This window comes from Aquila chrysaetos, chromosome 1 (assembly GCF_900496995.4).
Source record: "Aquila chrysaetos chrysaetos chromosome 1, bAquChr1.4, whole genome shotgun sequence".
Classification (NCBI taxonomy): domain Eukaryota; kingdom Metazoa; phylum Chordata; class Aves; order Accipitriformes; family Accipitridae; genus Aquila; species Aquila chrysaetos.
The window spans coordinates 49,193,480-49,218,893 of NC_044004.1; the positions used below are offsets into that span (position 1 = coordinate 49,193,480).

Here is a 25,414-nt window from a genome sequence, read left to right on the forward strand (position 1 = left end):
TGAAACGCAGCATGTTTACGCAAGAACAGGCAGTTCTGCTTAGGAGTCAGAGAAGCTGGTCTTAAAAGGTAACTAGCCTAGCTGAAGTAGCTTTTGAACTCAGATGAAATATGGTCAGTACTTTAAGAATCTTTACATTGTTATTAGAAATCAGAAATACAGATTAGCTTAATTTACACTTTAATATATATATGAGAATAAAGCAGAGATTGAGTGAAGCCATCTACTGATGAAGGTGAAGTTTAGATGCTAAAAATAGGAAATGATGCAATTAAAAAACATTAAGTAAATGAAAGAAAGAGCAAATCTTAAGTACATAGAAGAAGGTGGCTTTGTTTGCTTAGATGAAGTAGCAAAGTTACTAATTCTTATAATGAGTTATGCCTGTATTCATTTATGCAAAAATGCACGTAAATAAAGCACTCATTTGCGCTACACTGTCATAGAGTTGCCTAATTGTGGGTGTAATGGAAGAATATTTGTCCTCAGCCTTCTCAATGGCTAGCAAAGGACAGGGGGACTTCTGCTCTCACTGTCACATTGGCTGTGTGGAGAAGAACTTCCTAAAAGCAGTAATGTGAGATGAGACTTCCAATGTGCCAACTCAATTACAATTATTGAGGTGTTTGAACAGAGATTTTGTATGTGTTAGATGCCCAAGACCAAAATGCAACAATAAAAACACTAACTTGGACATGATCTCATCACAGATACAGCCAAATGCTGTAGGTGTTTCCATGTGAAGGCCTTTAAGGTCTGCTTCTGCCCACGCCTGGAAATGTCCTACACTGTGCCTATCCAGAAGTTAGTTGTCCCTCTGGCCTACCAGGTTCAGGGTTCATCTGTTAGGGTTCATCTAAAATTTCCTGTGGCTGCAAGGCAGGTATCACCCAAGATAACCCTTTCTTTTTAAATTATCTCTGAAGGAAGAGCCTGGTGCCAGTGCCTCCCATTTACTCCACTTTTTCAGCAATTAGAGGCCTTGTCCCAGCAATTTTCTCAAGAAAACATGGCCCCAGCTGACAGCAAACACAATGTCTGAGGTGGGATGCTCTCTACCCCCGCTGGTTTTGTGGACTACATTTACAGAGAGAGCAGAAAGGTAGGAAACACCCTTTTAGGGCGTCTGCTAATGCTGCTGATCAGAGAGAGGAATAAGGTGTTGGATTCAAAGACTACTTATATATTAGTGTTTCCCACATTCTAGCTGAGAATAGCTTAAACTCCATTTGAGCAAGTCAGAGGAGTATTTGGACCCTACTCTGAAGCATCTATTCCCACATATGGTACAATGAAACTAGACAGAAATCATCCTCCATAGGTGTCTTTCACCGAGAAAGTTGTCTGCCATAGAACATACATGATACATCAGCCAGAACTGCAGTGTGAAAGCACATTTTTACACTAAGCCTTGCAGCCACAATCCGCAGGAGATCTGGACATTTAACATACAGTGATTGTGAAATACTGCTGAGAATTAGTCCTTAGATCCACTAACTAGGAGAGCTAGGACAAAAAGCCTTGCTGCATAAACTGACTTTTATTGCATTTGATTAGAAGTGGTTTATACAAAGAATGCAGAAGAACCCTTGGCTAGGCAGGCTCTCTCCTAAAGCTTTTGCAAATATAAAGATATATAAACTACATAGCTGTATATCTAAAGAACTTTTCATCATTCAATATTTAAATGAAACAGCTTTTGTTAACACTGCTGATTAATGTGTGTAGACAATTGTTGTGGTTTAACCCCGGAAGGCAGCTCAGCACCGCACAGCTGCTTGCTCACTCCCCCCGCAGTGGGACAGGGGAGAGAATCGGAAGGGTAAAAGTGAGAAAACTCATGGGTTAAGATAAAGACAGTTCAATAGGTAAAGCAAAAGCTGCACGCAAGCAAAGCAAAATAAGGAATTCATGCACTACTTACCATCAGCAGGCAGATGTTTACCCATTTCCATGAAAGCAGGGCTCCATCATGCATAACAGTCACTTGGGAAGACAAACACCATTAACTCCAAACGTCCTCCCTTCACCTTTCTTTCTGACAACTTTTATTGCCAAGCATGAGATTATATGGTATGGGACATCCCTTTGGTCAGCTGGGATCTGCTGTGTCCCCTCCCAAATTATCACACACACATGGCCTACTCAGTGGCACAACAGCGTGAGAAACAGAAAAGACCTTGATACTGTGCAAGCACTGTTCAACAATAACTAGAACATCCCTGTGTTATCAAAACTGTTTTGGTCACAAATCCAAACCACAGCACCACAGGAGCAACTATGTAGAAAATTAACTCTATTCCAGTCCAAACCAGTAAAATGATTCATGACCATGGCTACAAAAAGAAAATAATCTCACAGCAAGTAATAGAATTTACAGTAGCACAGCTCTCTATTCTCAAGGTACAGATAGGTGATGGGATGAACAGGCAAGGGAAAAAATCCAGAGTACATTTGCTACATATTCATTCTTTAATGTCCCTGTCTAGGATTTTAGAGCTATTTTCAAATTAAACCAAAACATCTCCTGCTGCTCTTCTTCAAGAGGCCACTCCAGGTAGGTCTTTGTGTTCATGATCTTCCGCAGCTTGCAGAACCTCTTGGGAATCGCCTTGCTCTGGATGGGCTCCAGGAGGACGAGAATCGCTGCATCGTTGTTCTCGTCAAAGAGGCGGAAGTGCGAGAAGTCCAGCTCGTATTTGCACCACTCGCTCTGCACAAAGTGCTCGGACAGCACAAAGAGCGTTTTGTGGCTCTTCTCTATGGAGTCGATGATGTTGTCCACGATCCACTTCCCAGGCACAAAGTCCCGCTTGTGGAGGCAGAGCCGAAAGGGGGGGCAGGCCTGCTCCAGCTCCCGCACCATGATGTTTTCCACCCAGTCGGAGTCGTTCTCGCTGTAGGAGACAAAAGCGTCGTAGCAGATGTCCTTCAGGGGGGCTCGCTTGGGCTTCCGCTTGGCTTGGAGCCATGCCCAGGTCATTCTCAGGTACCAGACCGCGTGGTACTTGTAGCCGATGGCCACCAGGATGAGGATGACCAGGAACAGCAGGACGCAGATCGACGACACTATGAGGGACCTGTGGCACTCCATCAGGGAGAGATGCACGGCTCCAACCTGCGTCCCTCTCACTGCCAGCGGAGAGTCACAGACATACTTCTCCGGCCACCCCACCAGCACCTGGGCTATGCCAGCCTCGTGGTGGATGAAGGAGAGGAATTCACAGGAGCAGATGAAGTTGTTGTCGCTGGCGTCCAGCAGCTCCATTTTCCTGAAGGACTCAAACTCTTCCCTGGAGAAACTGTTGAGCTTGTTTCTTCTGATTGACATGGCCACTAAGTTAGGAACGGGCGCGGCACCAGGCAAGGCCTTCAGCTGGTTTTTTGCGAGGTACAGCTCTTTGAGAAATGGGAGTTGCAGTCCAAACTCCTTCAGGTTGTTAGCGCTAACATCCAAAACTTCCAGCGTTGGGGGAATGCAAGTCGTTAGTGTAGGAATTTGAGTGCTGGAGAGGTTTAAATATTTCAGGGTTTGGGGCCATTCACACACATCTGGAATCTCACCAAAATTATTTTGGCTAATGTCTAAGAGAATTAGGTTTCTTAGATGAGACAAACTTTTAACCGTCATTTCTAAGTCACTCAGTGAATTCTGACTTAAATTTAGAATTTGTAGTGAAGGCCAACCACCCTGACAGGCTGAATGCTCCAAACTCTGGTCTCCAAGCAAATTTGCACTAAGGTCGAGATACTCTAATGACAGAAGCTGTTGTGAAAGTCTGCATGGTACCAAAAACACCTTGGTGTTTTCAACTGTGATTTTGGTAAGAAGAGATAGTAGACCTTGCACAGCTTGAAGATCTGTAAACAAATAAAATTCTTCTATAGATAATTTCTCTATTGTCAGAACTCTAAGAGTACGTGATTGGTTTGCTTTAATATGTGTTTGCCATCGTCCAGTTCCCAAGAGTCTACAGTCTATCATCTCCACCTCCTCTAACTGTGGCATGTTTTCTAAAATGCTGACAATCTTAGGCACAGTAGCATCTGTTAATAAGGTCTGTTTAAAAGAAATTTTCTTTGCAAATGAAGACGACATAACTCTCAATAGTTGCATTTCACCAGGTATATTGAATGCTATTTTTCTCACTTCTAACCAAGTGACAGAGTGCAGAAGGTCCCTGACGACTGCTGAGAATATATTAGTACTTCTTACGTTTATGATCATGTGATTTATCTTCTTAATTGATTTCAAACTTCCTGGCTCATACTGACTGAGATTGCCACCGTCAATCCACAACTTGTCAAGAAACTCAATGCCCTCAAAGTTCCCTCGCCTTAGCGTGGAGAACTGCGGGTTGCCCAGGTGGAGAGAGCTCAGGTTCCTCAGGCTAGAAAAGGGGGAGCTTTCCCCCAGCTCTCTGTAGGAGTTCCCTTGAAGGTGGAGGTGCTGGAGCGAAAAAAGGTGCCCAAACCATGCAGGGTACAAGTGAGCCAAGCTGTTATTTGATAAGTCCAAGAGCTCCAGTTTCCCAAGGGAGCGAAACGAGTCCTTGTCTATGGAGCTGATTTCGTTGGACTGCAGCAGCAGGGCTCTCAGGTTCACAGCCTGCTGCAGATCCTGGGATCGGATGTGCTTTATCCTATTGTGGGCCAGGTTTAACACTGTGATTTTGCCCGTGAGCCCTGGGGGAACAAAGTCCAAGCCCATGGAAGAGCAGTTGCAAAGCTGAGTGGCATCGCACGAAGGACAAGCCTGCTCCAGCACTTGCTCTTCAGAGAAGTTTGCAGCTAAGACCACGTAGATGGCCCACATTTGCCAGGTGTGTGTAGTCATTCTTTTGCCTAAAATATGAAATACAGTTAGAGCAAATATAACATGAAAGTTCCAGTTTTGAGGAAGATATGTTTTGGATATATTTAAAGCATAACATACTGTTCTGTCAACATTTACCGTTGAAGGCACTAGAAATATATTTGGTTTTAACACAGTTCAGAGATGAAAAAATTAGTCAAAAATGGCATATTGTACACAAATATTCCAGAATCATTTGTTAAATGCTACGTATATTGAATTTACTCTTTTTTTCCCTGTGGTTTCTGATTTTGGAATCAGGACTATCAAATCAATTAACAGCTGCACAAATCTTTTGCAGATTCAGCTAAGCATCTGAATAATCACAACATTATTACTAATCTGATCCTTCGCCTGTTTAGGAAATAGTCCCCATACATCCCCCCCCCTCAGCCCCACCTTAGGTCTTTTTCTTCTGGATCTGTGAATATTATTTTGTATATTCGTTTTTTACTACAGGGAGTCTCCTGTATGTGTTTCAAATCCTGGTTACATCAAGAAGAGTCAGCGTCTTGCGGGAGATAGTGATGTTCTGTCCTGGTTTCAGCTGGAATAAAGTTAATTTTCTTCCTAGTAGCTGGTAGAGTGTTGTGTTTTGCATTTAGGATGAGAATAATTTTGATAACACACTGATGTTTTAGTTGTTGCTAAGTGGTGTTTTACACTAAGTCAAGGAGTTTTCAGCTTCTCATACTGCCCTGCCAGCAGAGGCTGGGAGTGCACAAGAAGCTAGGAGGGGACAGAGCCAGGACAGCTGACCCAAATGAGCCAAAGGGGTCTTCCATGCCATATGATGCCATGCCCAGTATATAAACTAGGGAAGTTGGCCAGGGGACACCATGGCTCGGGGACTGGCTGGGCACCAGTCAGGGCGTAGTAAGCAATTGTATTGCACATCACTTGTTCTGTATATTCTAATTATTTCTTTATTATTATTGCATTTATTACTGTTATCATTATCATTATTTTCTTCCCTTTCTGTCCTATTAAACTGTCTTTATCTCAACCCACAAGTTTTACTTTTTTTCAAGTCTCTCCCTCATCCCAGTGTGGGGGGTTAGTGAGCGAGCAGCTGTGTGGTGCTTAGTTGCTGGCTGGGGTTAAACCACAACACGTTCACATTTCACACTCATTTCAAGCATATGTCTAATCTCAATTCTGACAATAGGGAGAAGAGGTCTGCATATGTTGCAGTCCCTTTCCTCATTTTATCTGCCTTTCACTATTCTGATTGTAAATGTGCTAGGAGCAGGGAAATAAATATTTGCCTGGATGTCTGTTGTGACAGAAAAAGACTTAACTGCAAGGTTCAGGCAAACGACTTGAACTTCACTCACAGACTTAACTGCAAGGTCCAAGCAAATGATTTATTTGAACTTCACTTACAGACTTAACACGCCACTATTGCAGGTTTTACAGATACAATGGAGGAATGCACTATTGCAATTTTTAAAGCAAGAGTAGTACACTATTACAACCACAAGCGATTCACAGACAACCACAAGCACACACGTGTTTACAAACTTAAAGCATAAACAATATTTCCTTACCCCTCCAGGTATGGGCTCTCAATCCCAGGGAAGCTACCTCGACCAGCATCCTGATCAAGGGGGGGAAGGATCTCCTTCTGTCATGGTTTAACCCCAGCCAGCAACTAAGCACCATGCAGCCGCTCGCTCACTCCCCCCCACCCAGTGGGATGGGGGAGAAAATCGGGAAAAAGAAGCAAAACCCACGGGTTGAGATAAGAACGGTTTAATAGAACAGAAAAGAAGAAACTAATAATGATAATGATAACACTAATAAAATGACAACAGCAATAATGAAAGGATTGGAATGTACAAATGATGCGCAGTGCAATTGCTCACCACCCACCGACCGGCACCCAGCTAGTCCCCCGAGTGGTGATTCCCCCCGCCCCCACTCCCCCCAGTTTATATACTGGGCATGATGTCACATGGTATGGAATACCCTGTTGGCCAGTTTGGGTCAGCTGCCCTGGCTGTGTCCTGTGCCAACTTCTTGTGCCCCTCCAGCTTTCTTGCTGGCTGGCCATGAGAAGCTGAAAAATCCTTGACGTTAGTCTAAACACTACTTAGCAACAACTGAAAACATCAGTGTTATCAACATTCTTCACATACTGAACTCAAAACATAGCACCGTACCAGCTACTAGGAAGACAGTTAACTCCATCCCAGCTGAAACTAGGACACCTTCACAAGCCAACTGTACAGTTGGAGAAGTGACTTCCCGATTTCCAACTTGAATCCTCTAGTTTTTATCCCCTGACTTGTGGAATGGTGTGTATGACTATGTCTGAGTGGATTATGATATATGCCTAAATGGATTATGTATATCTGAGTGGAGTTTCCCTTATCTTTCCTTTGCTGGTCTGTGATTATTTGAATACACAAGGCTGTCATTTGAAACTGAAGCTGAAACCCTCCAGTTGTTTTTTTTTTTTACCTTGCTTCCTCAGGCAACTGAATAGTCGTTGGACTGAGACTCAGGGCATACTATTTGTTAAGGGATTTCAAGGCTCGGTTCAGGTTTTGGTTCTTTGAACGGTGCAGCCGTTTAAAAACCGTTTAAGCCGTTTAAGTAAACGGTGTTTACTTTAGGGTTTATCAGACAACCCGGGGCTAAGCTGTCTACACAGCTCCCGGTGAGTCCTCTCTGCAGAGAGACAGGGCCTCAAGGCAATCCAAGGCTGGGTCGCTTTTGTAACCCCCCATGAGTCGCCTGTGTGCACTAGACATGGTGAAACTCATTTGAGAACTATGAGCCGGACAATCCACACATCTGTGTAGGCCATTGTTATGTTGCCATCTGTGTGATACTTGCTAATGAAATTTGAGCTGGGAAAACTGACGATTGTAACCTACCGACTCTTAGCTCTTCCTTCTTCCTGCCACATCCTTCTCCTCTGCCAGTGGCTTTTTCTGCTTTGGGTCTCTGTGGCAGAGGGATGCTCAGGCCAAGCCATGAGGAAGAGCCAGGGGCTTTTGGAGCCTCCTGCAGATCAGATCAGCTGGATGGACTAGATCAGCTTTTTCTAGCCCCACAGCCTGTTCCTCATCTTCTGGACTGAAATGATTCAAGAGAAACCACACAGCTGTGGATCCTGTGTCACTTCTCTTTCTTCTCACAGTTGTGCCTTTCATAGTACTGATCTGATGTGGCTTTCTGTGTTACAGAGCTTGCTGCAATATCCAACCTGTCCTTACTCCCACCAAGGTGACTTTAGTTCTTCTGTCCCTCTGAGGAGTTGCAGAAACAATTCTTGAAGCCTGAGAGGGCTGTTTTCCCTTCAAAACCCTTATTACGCATTGAATTACAACCCTTTTTTTGTTTATGCTTTCTTGACAAGGATCAAAGAGCACTTTTAAAGTATAACTTTACCCAGTGTGTCACAACCCCCCCCCCTACCTCAGTAGGTATCTTACTGAGGGTGAAAAGAATGAACCAACCCCAAAGAGGCCAATGAACACGTTCCCAAAGATCATCATGGGCTCTGTATCAGGTTAATGGGGTTAGACTGGCTCACTGAGAAGTTCTTTCTCCTTCAGTCATCCCACTGAGACTCTGTGCAGAAGATCTACTGTACTTTGAATTCATACTCTGATTTGTTTTACAATAGCTGACCCACACAGACAAGTTCATACAGACAAGTCCTACCCTTCTAGTTGCATTATTTTTAGCCAGAGTTGCTTAAAATTATTCAAAGGGTGCAGAATTAGCTGAGATTTTGGGGGCATATGGGGAGAGAAGGAAAAGTTGTGGGTAATTTTTTCAATCATTCCACCTCTTCCCACCTGAAGGACTATAAACATTTTGGCCTCTTCTGTTATTTTCCTCTAATGTCTGTCTGTCTCTGATGTAGAGCTTTAGGTCTTGAAGGACACAGTCCTCTTCCCTGTCTTTAGATGCCCACAGGTGAGCTGGTTACCCATCATGTCCTCCAAAGTCAATGGAAAGAAATAACAACTTTTAGGGGCAATTCACATCATGTCTCTTGAACACCCACATTAAGATGTGATGACTCCAAGAGAAATGACCCCATTGACTTAAAATGGAGCATCACAGTTTAGATACCTAGATATTTTTCCATGTGAATCCCACCCAAAGAATTGTGATCTGTAGTTACACTCACCTGCTGTACAGCTGAGGCTCTTTTATGGGACTTTTTTGGTCTTGTAAGTCTGACTGCATAACACAGTGCTGTAGGCCATAGGAGCAAAGCTATGAGTAAGATGAGTTTCACAAGCAACACATTTATGTGGTATTTTTAAAGTTGCCATCAAAATGCTTAGTGTTAGAAAAAGAAACAACCAGGCAACCTGGCCGATCAAAATCTGTCTATGGGGAGGTTATTTACAGATGGAAAATTGGCAGCACAGAAGGGAACTGGGCAGGTACAGCGTGGGAAATACCAGCTGAGTCTAATGGCTCTCCACCTTACCAGCCTGAAACCAACCAGGGACTGCAGGACTGAACCCCATTTGGTGGTACAGGATGCTTTTCGTTATTGTCACTTCCCTGAGAATCTTTTCCAGGTTTCTTTGCTCATCTGTAGTGTGAGCAGACACTCGGGGAAGTCCCATTGCCACCCTCATTCATTTTCAGCCGATGTCTTCCCCTTCCCATTTATGTCTAATAATTCAGCTTAAGACCCTGACTTACAGGGTCATTTCAGGCCTCTCTGCACCCACTCAGAAGTATAGCCCCAGTCCACAATATCATTGCCCTACCAAGGAATCACTTTTCCCTGTTGCGCTGGGAAGAATAAAAGCCACATAGAGATTGAAATGCAGGTAAAAATATGGAAACTTGCACAGATGCCCTTATAGCATAAGATGCTGTGATGAACTAGACATTCAAAGTGTTTCTGGGTTATGGACGAAGGGTCTGAACCATCAGACATGCTCAGGTTTATCTTCCCTGGCCCGGGTGAGTAGAAGTATTTGAGGAAATATGCACATATTCTTAAACAAAACCATGAGTGCCACCAGAATGACATTCTATAAATGCTAACAAATGCTAAAGGCTAATGTAACTGATAGTGAGGTGTGCCAATGGTGTGCAAATTGATTCTAGCTTGGGGAGTGCTATCAAGCTAAATGAGGACTGATAAATTTGAGCAGTGCTATGGAGTCTGCAGCGGGAGGGTCACTGGTTGGTGAAGGGATTGACCCACAAGCAGACTGGGGAAAGCTGCTGCTTTCCACTTGTTTGTGTGTGGGTTACATATGTCCTCGCTATCACCCATGAGCATTGCCTTAATAGAATGTATGTGTATACACACGCACGTACATATACAGCATGCCTCTTCTTGTTTCTGACACCGAGGATGTGCGACAGGGCAGAGTTAGGTGAGGAGATAGCTGACCCAGTGCCCTGAGACTATTGCTCAATGAGGTCTTTCCTGATTGAATTCCTAACACAAACGCAGCCCACCTTCATGCCCAGCCTTCCCTGGGCAGCCAGTATCGACACACAAATGGGACAACATACAAACAGGACAAAGCACATACAAGGCACCCTCCCACAGAGAAGCTGAGCAGAAATTGCAGTCTGACCCAACTTGTCTCTTTTTCATTTGCTGCTTTCCTCTCTCTCATTTCCTGAAAGACATTGGCTTTCCCAGGGAGCCTTCCTTCTGCTGCCTGCCTGCCACGCAGCCCCGCCAGCTGCCTGCGATTGCACCTGCCTGCTCCGCTTCTGCTGGAGCCAGACATCCCTGCCCGCCCTGCACTCCTGCGGGAGCTGGCCCCTGCCCAGCAGCCCCAAGCACCCTGAATCCCCCATGCAGAGGAGGAGGACTCGGTGGGAGAGATTAGCTGGCCTCTTCCCAGTGCTCCCTCCTTGCTTCTTGCTCTGGCGTTGCAGCTCCACTCTCTTTCCCTGCACCTCCAGCCGCCACCCGCCTGCGGACTCACCTCTGTGCAGAAGAGATTCCCAGGGATGCCAGCTGCAGCTCCGGCGCCTCCACACCAGTTAACTTCTGTTGTTTCAGCTCTCTCTTGCCGATTGCTCTTTACCCAGCTTCCTCTTATGCTGCTGTTTCCTTCCCACTTCAAATCTCTGCTTGGCTATGTAAACAGGGGAATTCCCACCTAGGAGATCTGATGGGCATAAGAGCAGTAACATTATGAGTCCTTTTAAATGTGCCGACCCACAGAAGTCTGGGTCTATGGTAAGAGCATACTGTGTGAAAGCTAAGGCTTCTCCTACCTCTCTCTCACCCTCTCTTTGAAATGACCGGCAAGACGTATTTTCCTCCTTAGCCCTAGGCACACAGTCTCCTAATCTGTTTTATCAATGCTCAGTGTTTGCTATCAGATGATTCACTCATCATGTACCTGGAATTCAGCCTTGATTAGCCCATGAGCTATTCTTCTCCAAGAGAGTGTACAGAAAAATCCTTTTGTAGCAGACTTTGAACTAACCCTAGAGATATAATTATAACAGGAAAGTAGAACTGAAAGTGGTGTTGCAGGCTACACCCACATAAATTATCATCTCATGCATGTATATATGTGTACACATACACACAGGAGTGTGAATATATACATATGCATAGGCATGTAGACAGATATACATATATATGAATATATACATATATATCAACACACAGGCACGTGTGTATAAGCAATTTTTCCCATTTTTCAAATACTCACTCAGTCCATATACCAATGTTTTGGTATTTCACCACAATATAATTGCATGTATAAAGTTTAATAAAGATTCATTTAGACTCTCCTGTACTTAAGCTCCAGCAACACAAGCAAAGTGCAGCATGGAAGTGCCTAGTTAGAGAAACCCACACCTAACTTCATGCCCTCAGAGACAGTTTCAGGTTTCCACAAAAATACCTGAAGTACAGGAAATCCACAACTGAGACTCCAGGCACGCAGGGTAGGACCAGCTATCTTAATATAAACACCTGTATCTACTTGCTTGTTTAAATTCCCTTTATAATTGGTGAAGAGCAATACAGTAGTTCTAGGAGATATACTGAAGTAGAAAGATGAATTGTCTCTTATCAGTGTGATTTTCTGCACCAGTTACAAAGGAAGGTATGTAGAGCTATAAGGGTTGCATGGCCCAGTGATTACTTAAATGTGCTGTGCAAAGTAGAAGAGCAGAAACAAGAAGTGAGCCAGTCCGCAACACCATATAGCCCACTCATTAGAAACATATCCCTACACCCCACAAATGGAGGCTTCAGCTATTTCTGTGGGTAGGTAGACGGGAACATGGTGGTTCCCATGGAGGGAGAAACAAGCATTCACAGGGAGAAAGAAGCCTAAGAAAAAAAAAACCAACAGTGATTTAATGCCTCTGGATTTCACCACAGTCACTGTACAAGGTGCCGGGATGCTTCCTTCACAGGTATTGAATAAACCCCAATCTGTGCATGGTGATACGGACTCTATTGTAACTAGCCAGAATAACAGAATTGTGAATAGAGGTACGTACTCAATACTGCCTTTTTTTTGTGTTGCACAGCAATGGTAGGGCTTCAGAGGGCTTGTTTTAATGTAAGTCCTCAGGGTTTTTTTCAGAATTTAATTTTAATTACCCTGCTATGCATGATGGCACTGAAAATAAACTACAGGAGAACAACAGACACAGGGGAGTATTGAAGCCCTTGGCTTTTATTTTCATTTGTAAATTACAATGGCATTGTTAGGAACCAGTCAGGGATGTGGTAACAGGAGGAAAAAGTACAGAAATTATGTACATTCAGCTACATATATGTAGAAAAGTGTATGAAGTCCAACATGGCTTCCAAAAATCATAGTTATGGGCAGAGATTTTTAAAGATCAGAGTATCAAATCACTGGAAAGACTAAAGTGGGTCTTCCTCATGTAGTAAGATGATAACTTTCTATACACAACAAAGCAGGTTCTCCTTAGGCAGAAAAATAAAAAAGAAAAATTGCTTGGGAGGAAGAAACACTGACATATCTCCTTTGTGGAAATACACTGAAAGAGGGGCTGCCGACTTGTTCTATGACTTCAGGGCCCCTTTCAAGTTATCCCAAAACATCTCCTGCTGCTCTTCTTCAAGAGGCCACTCCAGGTAGGTCTTTGTGTTCATGATCTTCCGCAGCTTGCAGAACCTCTTGGGAATCGCCTTGCTCTGGATGGGCTCCAGGAGGACGAGAATCGCTGCATCGTTGTTCTCATCAAAGAGGCGGAAGTGCGAGAAGTCCAGCTCGTATTTGCACCACTCGCTCTGCACAAAGTGCTCGGACAGCACAAAGAGCGTTTTGTGGCTCTTCTCTATGGAGTCGATGATGTTGTCCACGATCCACTTCCCAGGCACAAAGTCCCGCTTGTGGAGGCAGAGCCGAAAGGGGGGGCAGGCCTGCTCCAGCTCCCGCACCATGATGTTTTCCACCCAGTCGGAGTCGTTCTCGCTGTAGGAGACAAAAGCGTCGTAGCAGATGTCCTTCAGGGGGGCTCGCTTGGGCTTCCGCTTGGCTTGGAGCCATGCCCAGGTCATTCTCAGGTACCAGACCGCGTGGTACTTGTAGCCGATGGCCACCAGGATGAGGATGACCAGGAACAGCAGGACGCAGATCGACGACACTACGAGGGACCTGTGGCACTCCATCAGGGAGAGATGCACGGCTCCAACCTGCGTCCCTCTCACTGCCAGCGGAGAGTCACAGACATACTTCTCCGGCCACCCCACCAGCACCTGGGCTATGCTGGCCTCGTGGTGGATGAAGGAGAGGAATTCACAGGAGCAGATGAAGTTGTTGTCGCTGGCGTCCAGCAGCTCCATTTTCCTGAAGGACTCAAACTCTTCCCTGGAGAAACTGTTGAGCTTGTTTCTTCTGATTGACATGGCCACTAAGTTAGGAACGGGCGCGGCACCAGGCAAGGCCTTCAGCTGGTTTTTTGCGAGGTACAGCTCTTTGAGAAATGGGAGTTGCAGTCCAAACTCCTTCAGGTTGTTAGCGCTAACATCCAAAACTTCCAGCGTTGGGGGAATGCAAGTCGTTAGTGTAGGAATTTGAGTGCTGGAGAGGTTTAAATATTTCAGGGTTTGGGGCCATTCACACACATCTGGAATCTCACCAAAATTATTTTGGCTAATGTCAAGATTAACCAGTTTGGGTAGACGAGTTACAGAATTTGCAGTCTGTTTCAGAGATTTTAGAGAGTTTTGACTTAGATTTAAAGTTTGCAATGAAGGCCAAGCATCTGCACATATTGTCTCATTTAAGCGATTATTTACAAGCAAATTATCATGAAAGTCCAGATACAGAAGTGACGAAAAATGTTTTGCAAGTTTGCATGGTACCATGAAAACTTTAGAGCTTGCAATGGTGAGTCTTTTCAGCTTGTTTATTTGTGACTCCATACCGTCCAGGTCAAAAAACAAATAAAAATTCTGAATCATTATATTTATTACTGATATCGTTTCAACAAAACTTTGCCCACTGCTTGCGATTTCTTCAATATCCCATGCTCCTTTCCCCTGAAGCACACAATCAATTGCCTCAATCTCTTGCAAAGATTTTATTTCCTTCAGTAATACTATTATTCGGCTAATATATTGATCTGTGAATGAAGCATCTTTAAACGTAAGCTTTCGTATCCTAAAAGGAAGTGTAGAGTTCTGCACCATGCTTTTTTTTTCAATCTCTAATTTGATTTCTCTCACTTCTAACCAAGTGACAGAGTGCAGAAGGTCACTGACGACTGCTGAGAATATATTAATACTTCTTACGTTTATGATCATGTGATTTATCTTCTTAATTGATTTCAAACTTCCTGGCTCATACTGACTGAGATTGCCACCGTCAATCCACAACTTGTCAAGAAACTCAATGCCCTCAAAGTTCCCTCGCCTTAGCGTGGAGAGCTGTGGGTTGCCCAGGTGGAGAGAGCTCAGGTTCCTCAGGCTAGAAAAGGGGGAGCTTTCCCCCAGCTCTCTGTAGGAGTTCCCTTGAAGGTGGAGGTGCTGGAGCAAAAAGAGGTGCCCAAACCATGCAGGGTACAAGTGAGCCAAGCTGTTATTTGATAAGTCCAAGAGCTCCAGTTTCCCAAGGGAGCGAAACGAGTCCTTGTCTATGGAGCTGATTTCGTTGGACTGCAGCAGCAGGGCTCTCAGGTTCACAGCCTGCTGCAGATCCTGGGATCGGATGTGCTTTATCCTATTGTGGGCCAGGTTTAACACTGTGATTTTGCCCGTGAGCCCTGGGGGAACAAAGTCCAAGCCCATGGAAGAGCAGTTGCAAAGCTGAGTGGCATCGCACGAAGGACAAGCCTGCTCCAGCACTTGCTCTTCAGAGAGGTTTGCAGCTAAGACCACGTAGATGGCCCACACTTGCCAGGTGTGTGTAGTTCTTGATTTGTGTTTTCTTTGGTTGAACATTTTGCTCTAGGAAACAGAAAGGAGAGAAGGTAGTGTCGACTTTTAGTTTTGAACAGCAACTGAAAACAATTGAAGACCTGTGCAATTTTATTAGGAAGTTCAGATTCAATTTTTTTCTTGTAAGAGATATCCTCTGACATCAGTCTTCCCCTCTTACTTCAGCTGCTCAGTCCTGCAAACATGGCATTCTACTTATCTCTGGATGACAGCCATAACATGTCTCAACGGTCATAAAGGACCATTCTCAACAGCCTGCCTTTTCATAGACGTATTGGCTATGGCCCTTGCCTCTTACATCTCTTGCATTACACTGCCTCTCAGCAACGAAGCTACAGCTGGATGTTTCAACCCTAAACAGGGGAAGATGGCTAGATCATCAATGATCTGGATGAGGGGATCAAGTGCACCGTCAGCAAGTTTGCAGACAACACCAAGTTGGGAGGCAGGGTTGATCTGCTTGAGGGCAGAAAGGCTCTACAGAGGGATCTGGACAGGCTGGATCGATGGGCTGAGGCCAACTGTATGAGGTTCCACAAGGCTCAGTGCCGGGTCCTGCACTTGGGTCACAACAACCCCATGCAGCGCTACAGGCTTGGGGAAGAGTGGCTGGAAAGCTGCCTGGCAGAGAAAGACCTGGGGGTGCTGGTTGACAGCTGGCTGAATGTGAGCCAGCACAGAAGGGAACTGGGCAGGTACAGCGTGGGAAATACCAAGTGATTGTTCCCCTGTACTGGGCACTGGTGAGGCCGCACCTCGAATACAGTGTTCAGTTTTGGGCCCCTCACTACAGGAAAGACATTGAGGTGCTGGAGCGTGTCCAAAGAAGAGCAACGAAGCTGGTAAAGGGCCTGGAGCACAAGTCTTATGAGGAGCAGCTGAGGGAACTGGGCTTGTTTAGTCTAGAGAAAAGGAGGCTGAAGGGAGACCTTATCGCTCTCTACAACTACCTGAAAGGAGGTTGTAGTGAGGTGGGTGTCAGTCTCTTTTCCCAAGTCACAAGCAATAGGATAAGAGAAAGCAGCCTCGAGTTGCTCCAGGGGAGGTTTAGATTGGATATTAGGAAAAATTTCTTCACCGAAAGGGTTATGAAGCACTGGAACAGGCTGCCCAGGGAAGTGGTGGAGTCACCATCCCTGGAGGCACTTAAAAGACATGTAGACATGGTGCTTAGGGACATGGTTTAGTGGAGGACTTGGCAGTGTTAGGTCAACGCTTGGAGTCAATAATCTTAACCTAAATGATTCTATGATTCTAAATGCTCACAGCCTTCACAGCGTTAGCCTGTCCTTCTAGCATGGCCACCTGTGAGGCAGAAGCCTGAACAGACCGTGTCCTCCCTCTCAGCCCTTTGAGTAGGCTGTGGCTTCTGACACCGCAGGCTTTTCCGAAAGAGATTTTGGGGTCCCCTGCGTAGAGTCTCACCAGCCTCAGGGCTTCTAAAAAGCAGAGCTGCGTAGGCTCCTGGCACACCCTTTTACATACCGTGTAAGCAATTTACATTCTTTACTGGAAAGGCAGAACAAGCTGATATGCAACCAAACGAGTCTATCGCCCTTTTCTGTAAATCAACACTGGTAATAGACGGGAACTGGATGTTACTGTCACCCTATAAACAGTGGATGTAATTAGAACATTACTGATTTTAATTTACAGAAGGGCTGTGTTTCCTGCCATGGGTGCCAAAGAACATTTCATCATTGGCTACACCAGAAAATGTCACTTATTAAAGCTCACAAGCTGCTGTAAACAGCTCCAGTACTGCAGACAAACAGTATCCCCAAATCCTGAATATGCAGAGAGTAAATACTTACCTTGTCTACTGCATGCTGTGTTTCAGTCTCCTCGTGTGCTGATCATGTACTCTGGGATCCAAGTAGTCACCTCCTACCTTCAAGTACAACGAAAGCTGGAAACCCTTTGGCAGGTCTGATGCGACGACAGTCCTGGAGTGAGAAAATATTTCAGCCCGTGCTCCTCAAACAAAACTTTATGTTGACAGTTTCCCAACGTCCTCTAACTACTCAGCCAGTGAAGCATACCAGTTTGCCCAGCTTTTCTTTAGTGGCTGCTTCCCTAAGGAGACCATGGCTTCTGAAGAGTTCAGCGTTGTCTGGCCTGCACGACACTGCCCTTCAAACTCACATTTCAACCACTTCTATTGCTGCTGCTGACTGGGGACACAAAAACGATCATAGATCATGTTTGCACTCTCTTTGCAAGCTGAAATTCAGCGGCAGATCTCTCTCCTTTTGTCAGTCATTGCCCATCACTGGAAAGGCTGATGCAACCATTTTGCGCAAGTCATTCTTTCACAATCGCTTCCTCCAGTATTAAGTGCAAAAATAGTTCCCAGGCAGAACTGCATTCACCTTCCTGTATCTCTGCTTTTGATACTTATTGTTTGGTATGCACTGGCAGGGATGTTAATTGTACTGAGCAACAGAACATCTCGGCACACCCAAGTTATTTTGTTGTGTATGTTCTGTAAAATGTTATCAATATATAGATTGATAAATAAATTATATTGATATAAATGTTGGAGTCAAATTGTTTAGTCAAAGAGAGTACTATAGAAACACTCAGTATCATTTCATTTCCTAGGACACTGCAGTCATACGTTATCAACAAATAGGAAATGCCTAAGAATGGGACTGATATTCTGTCTGAAAAACAAGCCTCGGTTTGTAAGAAAGTATCCCTCTGTAAATATCCAAGGCAATTCTGAGAGGGGAGGTTTGATGATTTTTATTTTAGCCTGACTGAATGGAAACACACGGCTGGTCAAATGGCCAGGGATACTGCATGCATAACGGGCTAGGGAGACTTCCTACCAGCTCTGAAAGGGAAACCCATTAAATCCAAACACCAAACCTTCCTACTGCATTTTCCATTTTTTTTCTGTGCACAGAAATTGTCACGGTCTGCTGCCTACTTGCACTGAGAGGTACCTGCCTGGGAGCAGACAGACAGACGGATTCCTGCAAGCTGCTTGGCCACATGTCAGAGGGCCCACGGTGGCTTCTGTGTGCTCAAGGGTGGCAAAGCCCAGGCAGAAGCCTGAGTGTGTCTCATAACGACCTTCAGTCCTGCTACGTTAAAATTAGCGCTGCACGTTAGGTTAAGAACTCGACGCCTTCCAAAAAAAAGGAATTGAAAGACTGAGATACCCTTGTATTTTCTGTCTGTTACACGGGATAGATGATAAGCCTAACAACGTTTTCAAAGCAGTTTTACTGGGGGAGTGGGGAATAGAGACAGAGCAGGGTGTGGGACACAGCAGAGAGGGGAAATGGTGTTTTAGTGAAGGGATGTCACCAACTTCCCAAAAGCTGCCTCTTCCCTCTGGCACCTCTCAGCTGGAACAGTTCCCGTTCTCAAAAAGAGAAGACTTTCAGTTTTCAAAATGTTTTAAAATGTTAGTTCTGAGTTTGACGCGACTCATTCCTATATGTTTTTGTCATGAAACTTGCAACTCCTTGGTAAAGTTAAATATAGTTAAATTTGTGAAGAGCTTTGAAGAAGACAACCACGTACGAGGCCACATACTTCATTGAATGCGTAGCAGACAAACTTTTTTGTGTGTTACCGCTTCACCACCACACATTCATGGAGACTCGAGGTAGGTGCTAGCTATTTTTTCAGAAGTACTGACTTTCTCCTAAAATCCAAGATCAGCCAACTCTCATCCTACTTCTAAACTGGGCCGGGTTTCTGGTTTGTCTCAGAAAGAGAAGACCAGCGCGACCCTCTCCACCTTCCCATGCTGCAGTTCACAAACCAAGCAGTTCAGTTCAGCAAACTGCTTAGAAATCCAAGAAATCAGGGTGGGCCTTCTGCTTGTTTCCATCAGTAGGGAAAAAAGTCTACAAGCAGCACAACTTCTCTCTCTCTCATTCCAGGTCAGTTTATCAGGATTTATCAGGTTATCTGGAGTCAGGAAGGTCTGAGGATGCTCAAGGTGGCCAGAAATGCCCTCCACAGGCTGCTCCACACACAGAGGCGAGGTACCAGCCAGCTGCCTTCCAGAGCATCAGCTTCCAAACTGAGCTGCAGCCTGGACTCAAAACAACTTCTTTTGAAATCAAAGAGTCTAAAGTAGGAGAAAACTGTTGTCTTTCAAGGTGAGAATACTGTTCATTTGTTTTTTCTCCAGAGTAACTGCATGTCTAGCATTGAACAAGGTTGCACCTTGTGGGTGCTTTCTCTCCTCCTCCAAGCTTAAGCTATGATTATCCTTCCTCTTTTATAGTGTTTAAAAAAGGCACATATCTCCACCTGTGCCAGTACATTACTTTTTCCCAGCAGAAGGACACAGATCTGCAACAAGCTTGTGCTTTTGTAACAGCAGATTGTGACTGGTTCCAAGCCGAGGCACCACACAAGCAGATAGATAGGGCTGAAACAGAGCTGTGGTCATCATGTTTGAAGCTCTTTTGCTTTAAATGTTACTGTTTATCTGACAGCAGCATAAGAAGCACACATTCCCCTTGGCCAGCTCTTTCTTGACCCCCTGGTACAGCCTGCTCAGCATTCCTGCCTCCTGCAGCTCAGTGCCGGGTCCCTGCATTGCCTCTGCTGGCAGAGGGACAGGCTCCTGCCACAACCCTCCTCCCCTAGTAAACTGCTGCTGCTAGACAGGGCAGCGACCAGCGATGGGGGGCTGTATCTGATGGGTGTTGACCAAAACAGATGTAGAAACAGAAATATATCTATGTGGGACAGAACCCCATGGGAGTGGACTTGCTGATCAAAAACCACAAACCAAGTGGCAACACTAGTCCTCGGTCAGTCTGCCATCAGTTACAAGCGTTTTTTCACCGTTATATCCCCACTACCTCCTCTTTCTTCATCTGTGTCGTGTTACTCGGGGGAACGTGGCTTTAGAATCAGGCTCCAGTTGCTAGAGCCTTGCAGCCGTCTCCCCTCCGCCAGCCAGAGGTACTGACTCCTTCATCTCCTGCAGTACCTGGGCACGTCACACTCTTAAAAGCACTCCCCCTTCCCAGTCCCACATGACAGGATCCTGCAGCCCGTCTCCTCCCTTCCTCTCTTTCCTCCTCTGTGTCAGCATCCACACTCACAGCTGCTTTTTGCTTTTCCGCTGAGAAAGGACAAGTGAGCAGTGCAGAAGGGGCCCAACCCAGACGACACCCTGCCCCACACCCCAACCTCGAAAAAAGGCAGAAGGAGTAGAAAAGGAAGGGAGCTCACGAATCTGTTGGCCAGCTTGCAATAGGAGCAGAAACACTTTCCAAATCTTTGCAAGCAGCGCAAAACTGCTTCCTGATACTTACCCCTGGTAAGCAGGATGCATCAGCGCATCAGCTCGCTGCAGCGGTGCCAGCTGGGCTGAGCCTGGGGCACTCTTCTTCCACCCCACCCTGGAAAGGGCTGGCGAGAAAGAGCAGTCAAATCTATGCTTGCAGTCTTTGGAGCAGGAGGTATAATACTTGTATAATTGAAAGCAGAACGGCTTGGCATCCTTACATGATCCTGGAAGCAGAGCGTTGGCATGCACCGCTGGTGCCTACGCTTTAATCTGACTTGCAGGGCTTTGGGTATTCGTCTTCAAACTACAACAAAAAGGAATATTATAATGAAAAAGAAACAATTTTAACTTTGTCATGTTCCGTACCAGGCCTGTCCTGCCAGCAGCTCAATCCCCTGGTTAGATCCTCAGACTGAAAGTTTAAAAGCAAAGGAGCAGATTCCCTTTATTTTTCTTCTGGGCTATCCTTGCCCTGCCGTTGTGGCAGAGCATGATAATGCTGGGTAAATGGTTACTTATTTAACAGCCAGCCTTCGGGACTGCCTCTGCCAAGGAAGCAGGGTTGTGGGTTTTTTGTATCATATCCTTTCTGAAAGCATTCAATCAGAATAACATGACGTTGATTTGCTGCCTTAACAGAGGACATAGCAGGGAAGTTTGCAGGCTAAGACACCAAAGTTCATTCTAATAATATGGAAAGTTTTGTCTTCCTAGAACAGTTGCATCAGCATGACTCAGCAGGAGAAAAGCCCTAATTTCTCCCAAAATAATCCTGTTGAATATTTGACTCCCAAGGAAATTGCATCAACAGAAAGCAGCCTGCGTGCTAGGCAAAGCTGGAGAACACAGTTCCTTTCTTACTTTGCACTTTCTTAGGCGGGGTGAAAACAATTTGTTTCTGACAGGAATGTTAGTATTTTCCATTAATACGCAGCTATAAAACAGTAAATACCATAGCAAGTTTTGGCACCCTGTTCTGAAGACCGCTATGACAAACACACAAAACCCCGTTATCAGCATCACACTAATTTGTTACTCCAAAATGCAAACTCAGGGAAAACACACCCGGAACGGGTCCCCCCAGCCATCGCTGCTTGCTCCCCAGACTTGCGTGGGGCTGGATGCCAGTCAAGCACGCTGACGGGCAGCTCAGCCGCACACAAACGCTGGGCACACAGCGGGATCAAAGGCACCCGCTTACGAGCGTGCCTGCCACCGGATTTCCTGGCATGCTGCAGGGAGTAAGGCAAAATATAAACTGATACCAACAACTAATGAAACTCCCTCAGCGCGTGAGTGGGGGAGGCCTGTCTGGAAATACATCTGGTTAAGTATAACTTCCTCTGAATGCCGCCCAGGGCTCCCTGCATCCCTGTGGACGGGGTCCAGCTCCCAGAGAAGATGCAGGGATGAGAACCAAACATGGAAGCAGGTGCCCAAGACCCGTAAAAGGCTTGATCTCAGCTTTTCTTACAGGCTAGCTTGGCTGTATCAGCACTTATGTTTCCCATGTTCATAATCCTGAATGTCCACAGGCACTCCACAGGGACCCTAAACAGGCTGTAGGACTCGGGAACCTGAAACACAAACATCACGGTACCGGGACCTTGGAGGTCAGCCCAAACGTACCTCTCATCACCCGGGCAAACAGGCTCCCAGCTTGCCGCTGCTGAGGATCCATCCCCTGAAACGGACACCATCTGGAAATCACGTTTTCTTTTAATATATTTACTGCAATTTTCATAGTGTTAATTGGTTCAACATCATCAACATACAAAGCTATTTCTTCAGTTTTTTAGACACCTTCAGGAAATACCTCTGTGTAGCTTTCCAAAGTAGCACTTGCTTAGTATTTTGAAGGACTTTTTTGCCTATCTACATATATCGCACTCTTGCTGTGTCAATAAGCTTGCTTTGCTGTATCCCAAACTACATGAGAGAGCTCATCTGTTATGGGCTGCCCAGAGAGGTATTTGGAGACGTAAAACATATTTCCAGTGTTTAAGAAAATGAGGTGCCAAGCTTATTTCAAAACAGGGATTTTGCAGGTTTCCAGACAGAGCCGCAACCCCCCTTGGCTCATGGCCTCCCAGGAGGCACCAAACCTCCCCGTGCTGAGACGGCACCGTCCCCCCAGCGCGGTCCGGCCATCGGGGCCGCTGCAGGTACCCCAAGATACCCTCGTGGACCCTACAAGGCACAAGCTGCACTACAGGGGGGTCGCAGTGGGAGAGGAATGGGATGTCTTACGCTCGCTGTTGGATGGCTTCTGCTTCATTTCAGCTCGCCGGCAGAGAAAATACCCTGTCTCAGCCCACCGGGTGCAAGCCATCACCGGCAGGCTGTTGTGAGGAAGTTAGGGTTTAACATCCCGGCACTGGAATTTCCTGCAAGGAGGAAAAATGGCTTCGCTCAGCTCCGAGGAAAAGCTCCTTCGAGAGAGGCTGGGCAAAGCGATGTGTGTGTCCGTGCGCTTCAGTGCAGGAAAGGTCCAACAGACCTCATCTTTCCTCGCTGAGAGGAATGCATGGACACATGTCTCGTGCCTAGGTCTACCTAGTGCTAATACACTGAAAAAGAGCTTTCTTTTCTTCTTTGTTTCTTTTTGTTTTTTTAATGGAAGGGAAACATTCCCGGGAATGGGACCAAGTCATTGCAGAACCCGCTAGAGTTTGTTTCCTCTACAGAGATAGAAAACACTGTGCTGGGATGCAGAGATACATATTTAACTGCTTATTATACAAAAAAAAATATTTGTGTTTAACAGTTGGGCAAGAATCTTAGCAGGAAATGAATCAGATCATTATCATATGCCATAAAAATATCAAGATTTTTGTATTTGTTCCAAAAAAAGACAATGCCAGGATATATTTTGCACAGGTAGTTCAGGCTTTGCATTCAACTGCTGCCTCCCTCTGTACCTGATGCCATGAAATATTTCAGACATGACAGTGCATTTCAGAAAGAAAAAACCAGTCCATTCCAAATCCTTATTTTCAGTTATTCAAGACCTCAGAAGCTCTTTCTTCAGTGCAGGTACTTTTCTTGATTTATCTCCTATCAAAGCTCCTTATTTTAAAAAATTAGGAAAAATCTAATGAGCTATTTCCAAGTTTTTCTGCATTGGAAAAATGACATGTTTTGTGAGTTTCTTGCAGGGATTATTTCTATTGTGTACTTTCTCATTTGTATAATTTTTTAAACCAACTTTTTAGATGCTTGAATACAGCAGAGTTGTAAACACCCATGAAAAAATCATTTTTACTAAAAATGAAAGTCCTGATCATAAAATGATGTCAATAAGTATTTGAAAAGTGTGTGTTGAATCTGACAGAGCCACCAAAACATCTTCAAATAATTACATATTTCCAATATCTGACCATTCTCTGACTCTCCAGACTTGAACATGATTGTAAACAGACATCCCAAGCTGATTTTCAAGTACACACTCAGCGATTTTAATCATTCCTCCTAAATTATCCTCAGATTGCATTTCTTGTTCTTCTGTAAGTCTTCTTGAGTGTAGCAGTACCAGCTTAGTTATGACAGATTCAGAACGGACCGTGTAACTCTTGTGCTTGTACTGCAATATGACTTTTTGTCTTTATCACAGTATCTACAGAAACACCCCATACTAGGGGATCAACCCCCAAAACAAGGTCCTTTCTACTACTGTGAAATGCCCACATTTACAAACTTTGAGTCAAATTCCCCTCTAACATTCAAAGTTACCTGGACACGGCACATAAGGCACAGCTGTGCCGTGGTAACGCAGGTATGTCCAGGATGGTCTGGAGACGCTTGCAGCAAGCACCGCTGCAGCCAACCATGCTCTCCCAGAGCGGTGCACCTGGTCAACAGCTTTGATGGGAAATGCTATGCTTTGCTTTTCTTTTCTTTTTTCTTTCTTTGCGTTTTGTTTCAACCCAGTGGTTTCTTCCAGGTCATGGTGTCCATTTGAAGAAAGGGAACACAGGCCAGGCACCAATGGCATGGACTTGAGAGGGAATAGTCCTTTCTTAGCAATGCCCCATTACTCCAATAGTGATGGTCCAGAAGCATTGCCAACTCTGTAGACCTTTTAGCAGGACTTAGGAACTCCAGCAGAGATCAAAACCCCAGTGCAATAAGTGATTGCAAGCACAGGGTGACGGAAAACAAAAAAAAAACCCCACTCTTCACTTGAAAGCAAGTAGGGAACTTATACAAAGATTGCCATAGGGGGTTGTAGTAACAGTAAAAAGACTTTTGTAGATCTCTAATAAGTGTAGGGTGCATGGTAACTCATGCTTTCAAGTAATTTGCTCTGTAGTTTGCAGCATGGGGACAGAAGAGTTATTAAAGGAAGAGGAATCAAAGGAAATATAGGCAAAAAAAGCAGTAAAACCAACCAATTTTCATCTCAACAGCTGGAAGTACAGGACAAGAATAAGTTGGTTCAGAGATAACCATAGGCTAGTAAAATTTGTCTACCTTACATCTGCTCTGCTGTGGGAAAAAGCATCAAATTAGGTGCGCTCTCTTACCTTGTATCAATTCAGGTGATACTCTTCCAACTCACCATGAGGTTTACACCTGCAGGCACAAGAAGATCTTTGTTTCTTTGGGTCTTAGCATCCAACATTTAACAAGTCTTACCCAATAGACTGGCCACCTGGTTTGTTTTCAGCTTATAACTTACACAAGTGTTGGTATAAAGATTCTTTTCTATTTATAGAAATTATGTTACATTTGCACTTCTTTCATGTGCTATTTTTATGACATCATTTTAAATTAATTTCCTGTATGTTCCATGATTAATAGGTTCAACAAATTTCCTATAAAGTCAGTCCTTCGGAGTACTTTATTTTGCTGGGGTTGGTTCCTTGAACTCTTTGTTCCCAGCTCACAC

General features: G+C 44.9%; 2 protein-coding genes across 6 annotated transcripts; both read right to left on the minus strand.

Annotated features, from left to right (window-relative positions):
* Positions 1-2,025: 2,025 nt before the first annotated feature.
* TLR2 (toll like receptor 2) lies at positions 2,026-11,410 on the minus strand. 2 transcript variants are annotated; one of them, XM_041124953.1, is made up of 3 exons: positions 10,795-11,410; positions 9,009-9,076; positions 2,026-4,845 (listed from the first exon to the last, which is right to left on the minus strand). In XM_041124953.1, exon 3 carries the CDS (start codon positions 4,835-4,837, stop codon positions 2,486-2,488), a length of 2,352 nt encoding a protein of 783 aa, XP_040980887.1. In that variant the 5' UTR covers positions 4,838-4,845; positions 9,009-9,076; positions 10,795-11,410; the 3' UTR covers positions 2,026-2,485. The 2 variants fall into 2 exon arrangements, with proteins under 2 accessions (XP_040980887.1, XP_029866336.1); XM_030010476.2 differs by lacking the exon at positions 9,009-9,076.
* A 1,089-nt stretch (positions 11,411-12,499) lies between these two features.
* On the minus strand, positions 12,500-25,065 carry LOC115339865 (toll-like receptor 2 type-1). Of its 4 annotated transcripts, none has more exons than XM_030010461.2 (3): positions 25,050-25,065; positions 17,066-17,197; positions 12,500-15,260 (listed from the first exon to the last, which is right to left on the minus strand). In XM_030010461.2, exon 3 carries the CDS (start codon positions 15,252-15,254, stop codon positions 12,873-12,875), a length of 2,382 nt encoding a protein of 793 aa, XP_029866321.1. In that variant the 5' UTR covers positions 15,255-15,260; positions 17,066-17,197; positions 25,050-25,065; the 3' UTR covers positions 12,500-12,872. The 4 variants fall into 4 exon arrangements, with proteins under 4 accessions (XP_029866321.1, XP_029866312.1, XP_040980879.1 ...); XM_030010452.2 differs by lacking the exon at positions 25,050-25,065 and adding an exon at positions 20,549-20,970; XM_041124945.1 differs by lacking the exon at positions 25,050-25,065 and adding an exon at positions 17,397-17,522.
* Between the last annotated feature and the right edge of the window lie 349 nt (positions 25,066-25,414).

What these genes read in the sequence shown, in the direction of transcription:
- TLR2 (XM_030010476.2), bottom strand. Translation starts at nt 4,837, where the DNA reads ATGACTACACACACCTGGCAAATGTGGGCCATCTACGTGGTCTTAGCT.
- LOC115339865 (XM_030010461.2), bottom strand. Translation starts at nt 15,254, where the DNA reads ATGTTCAACCAAAGAAAACACAAATCAAGAACTACACACACCTGGCAA.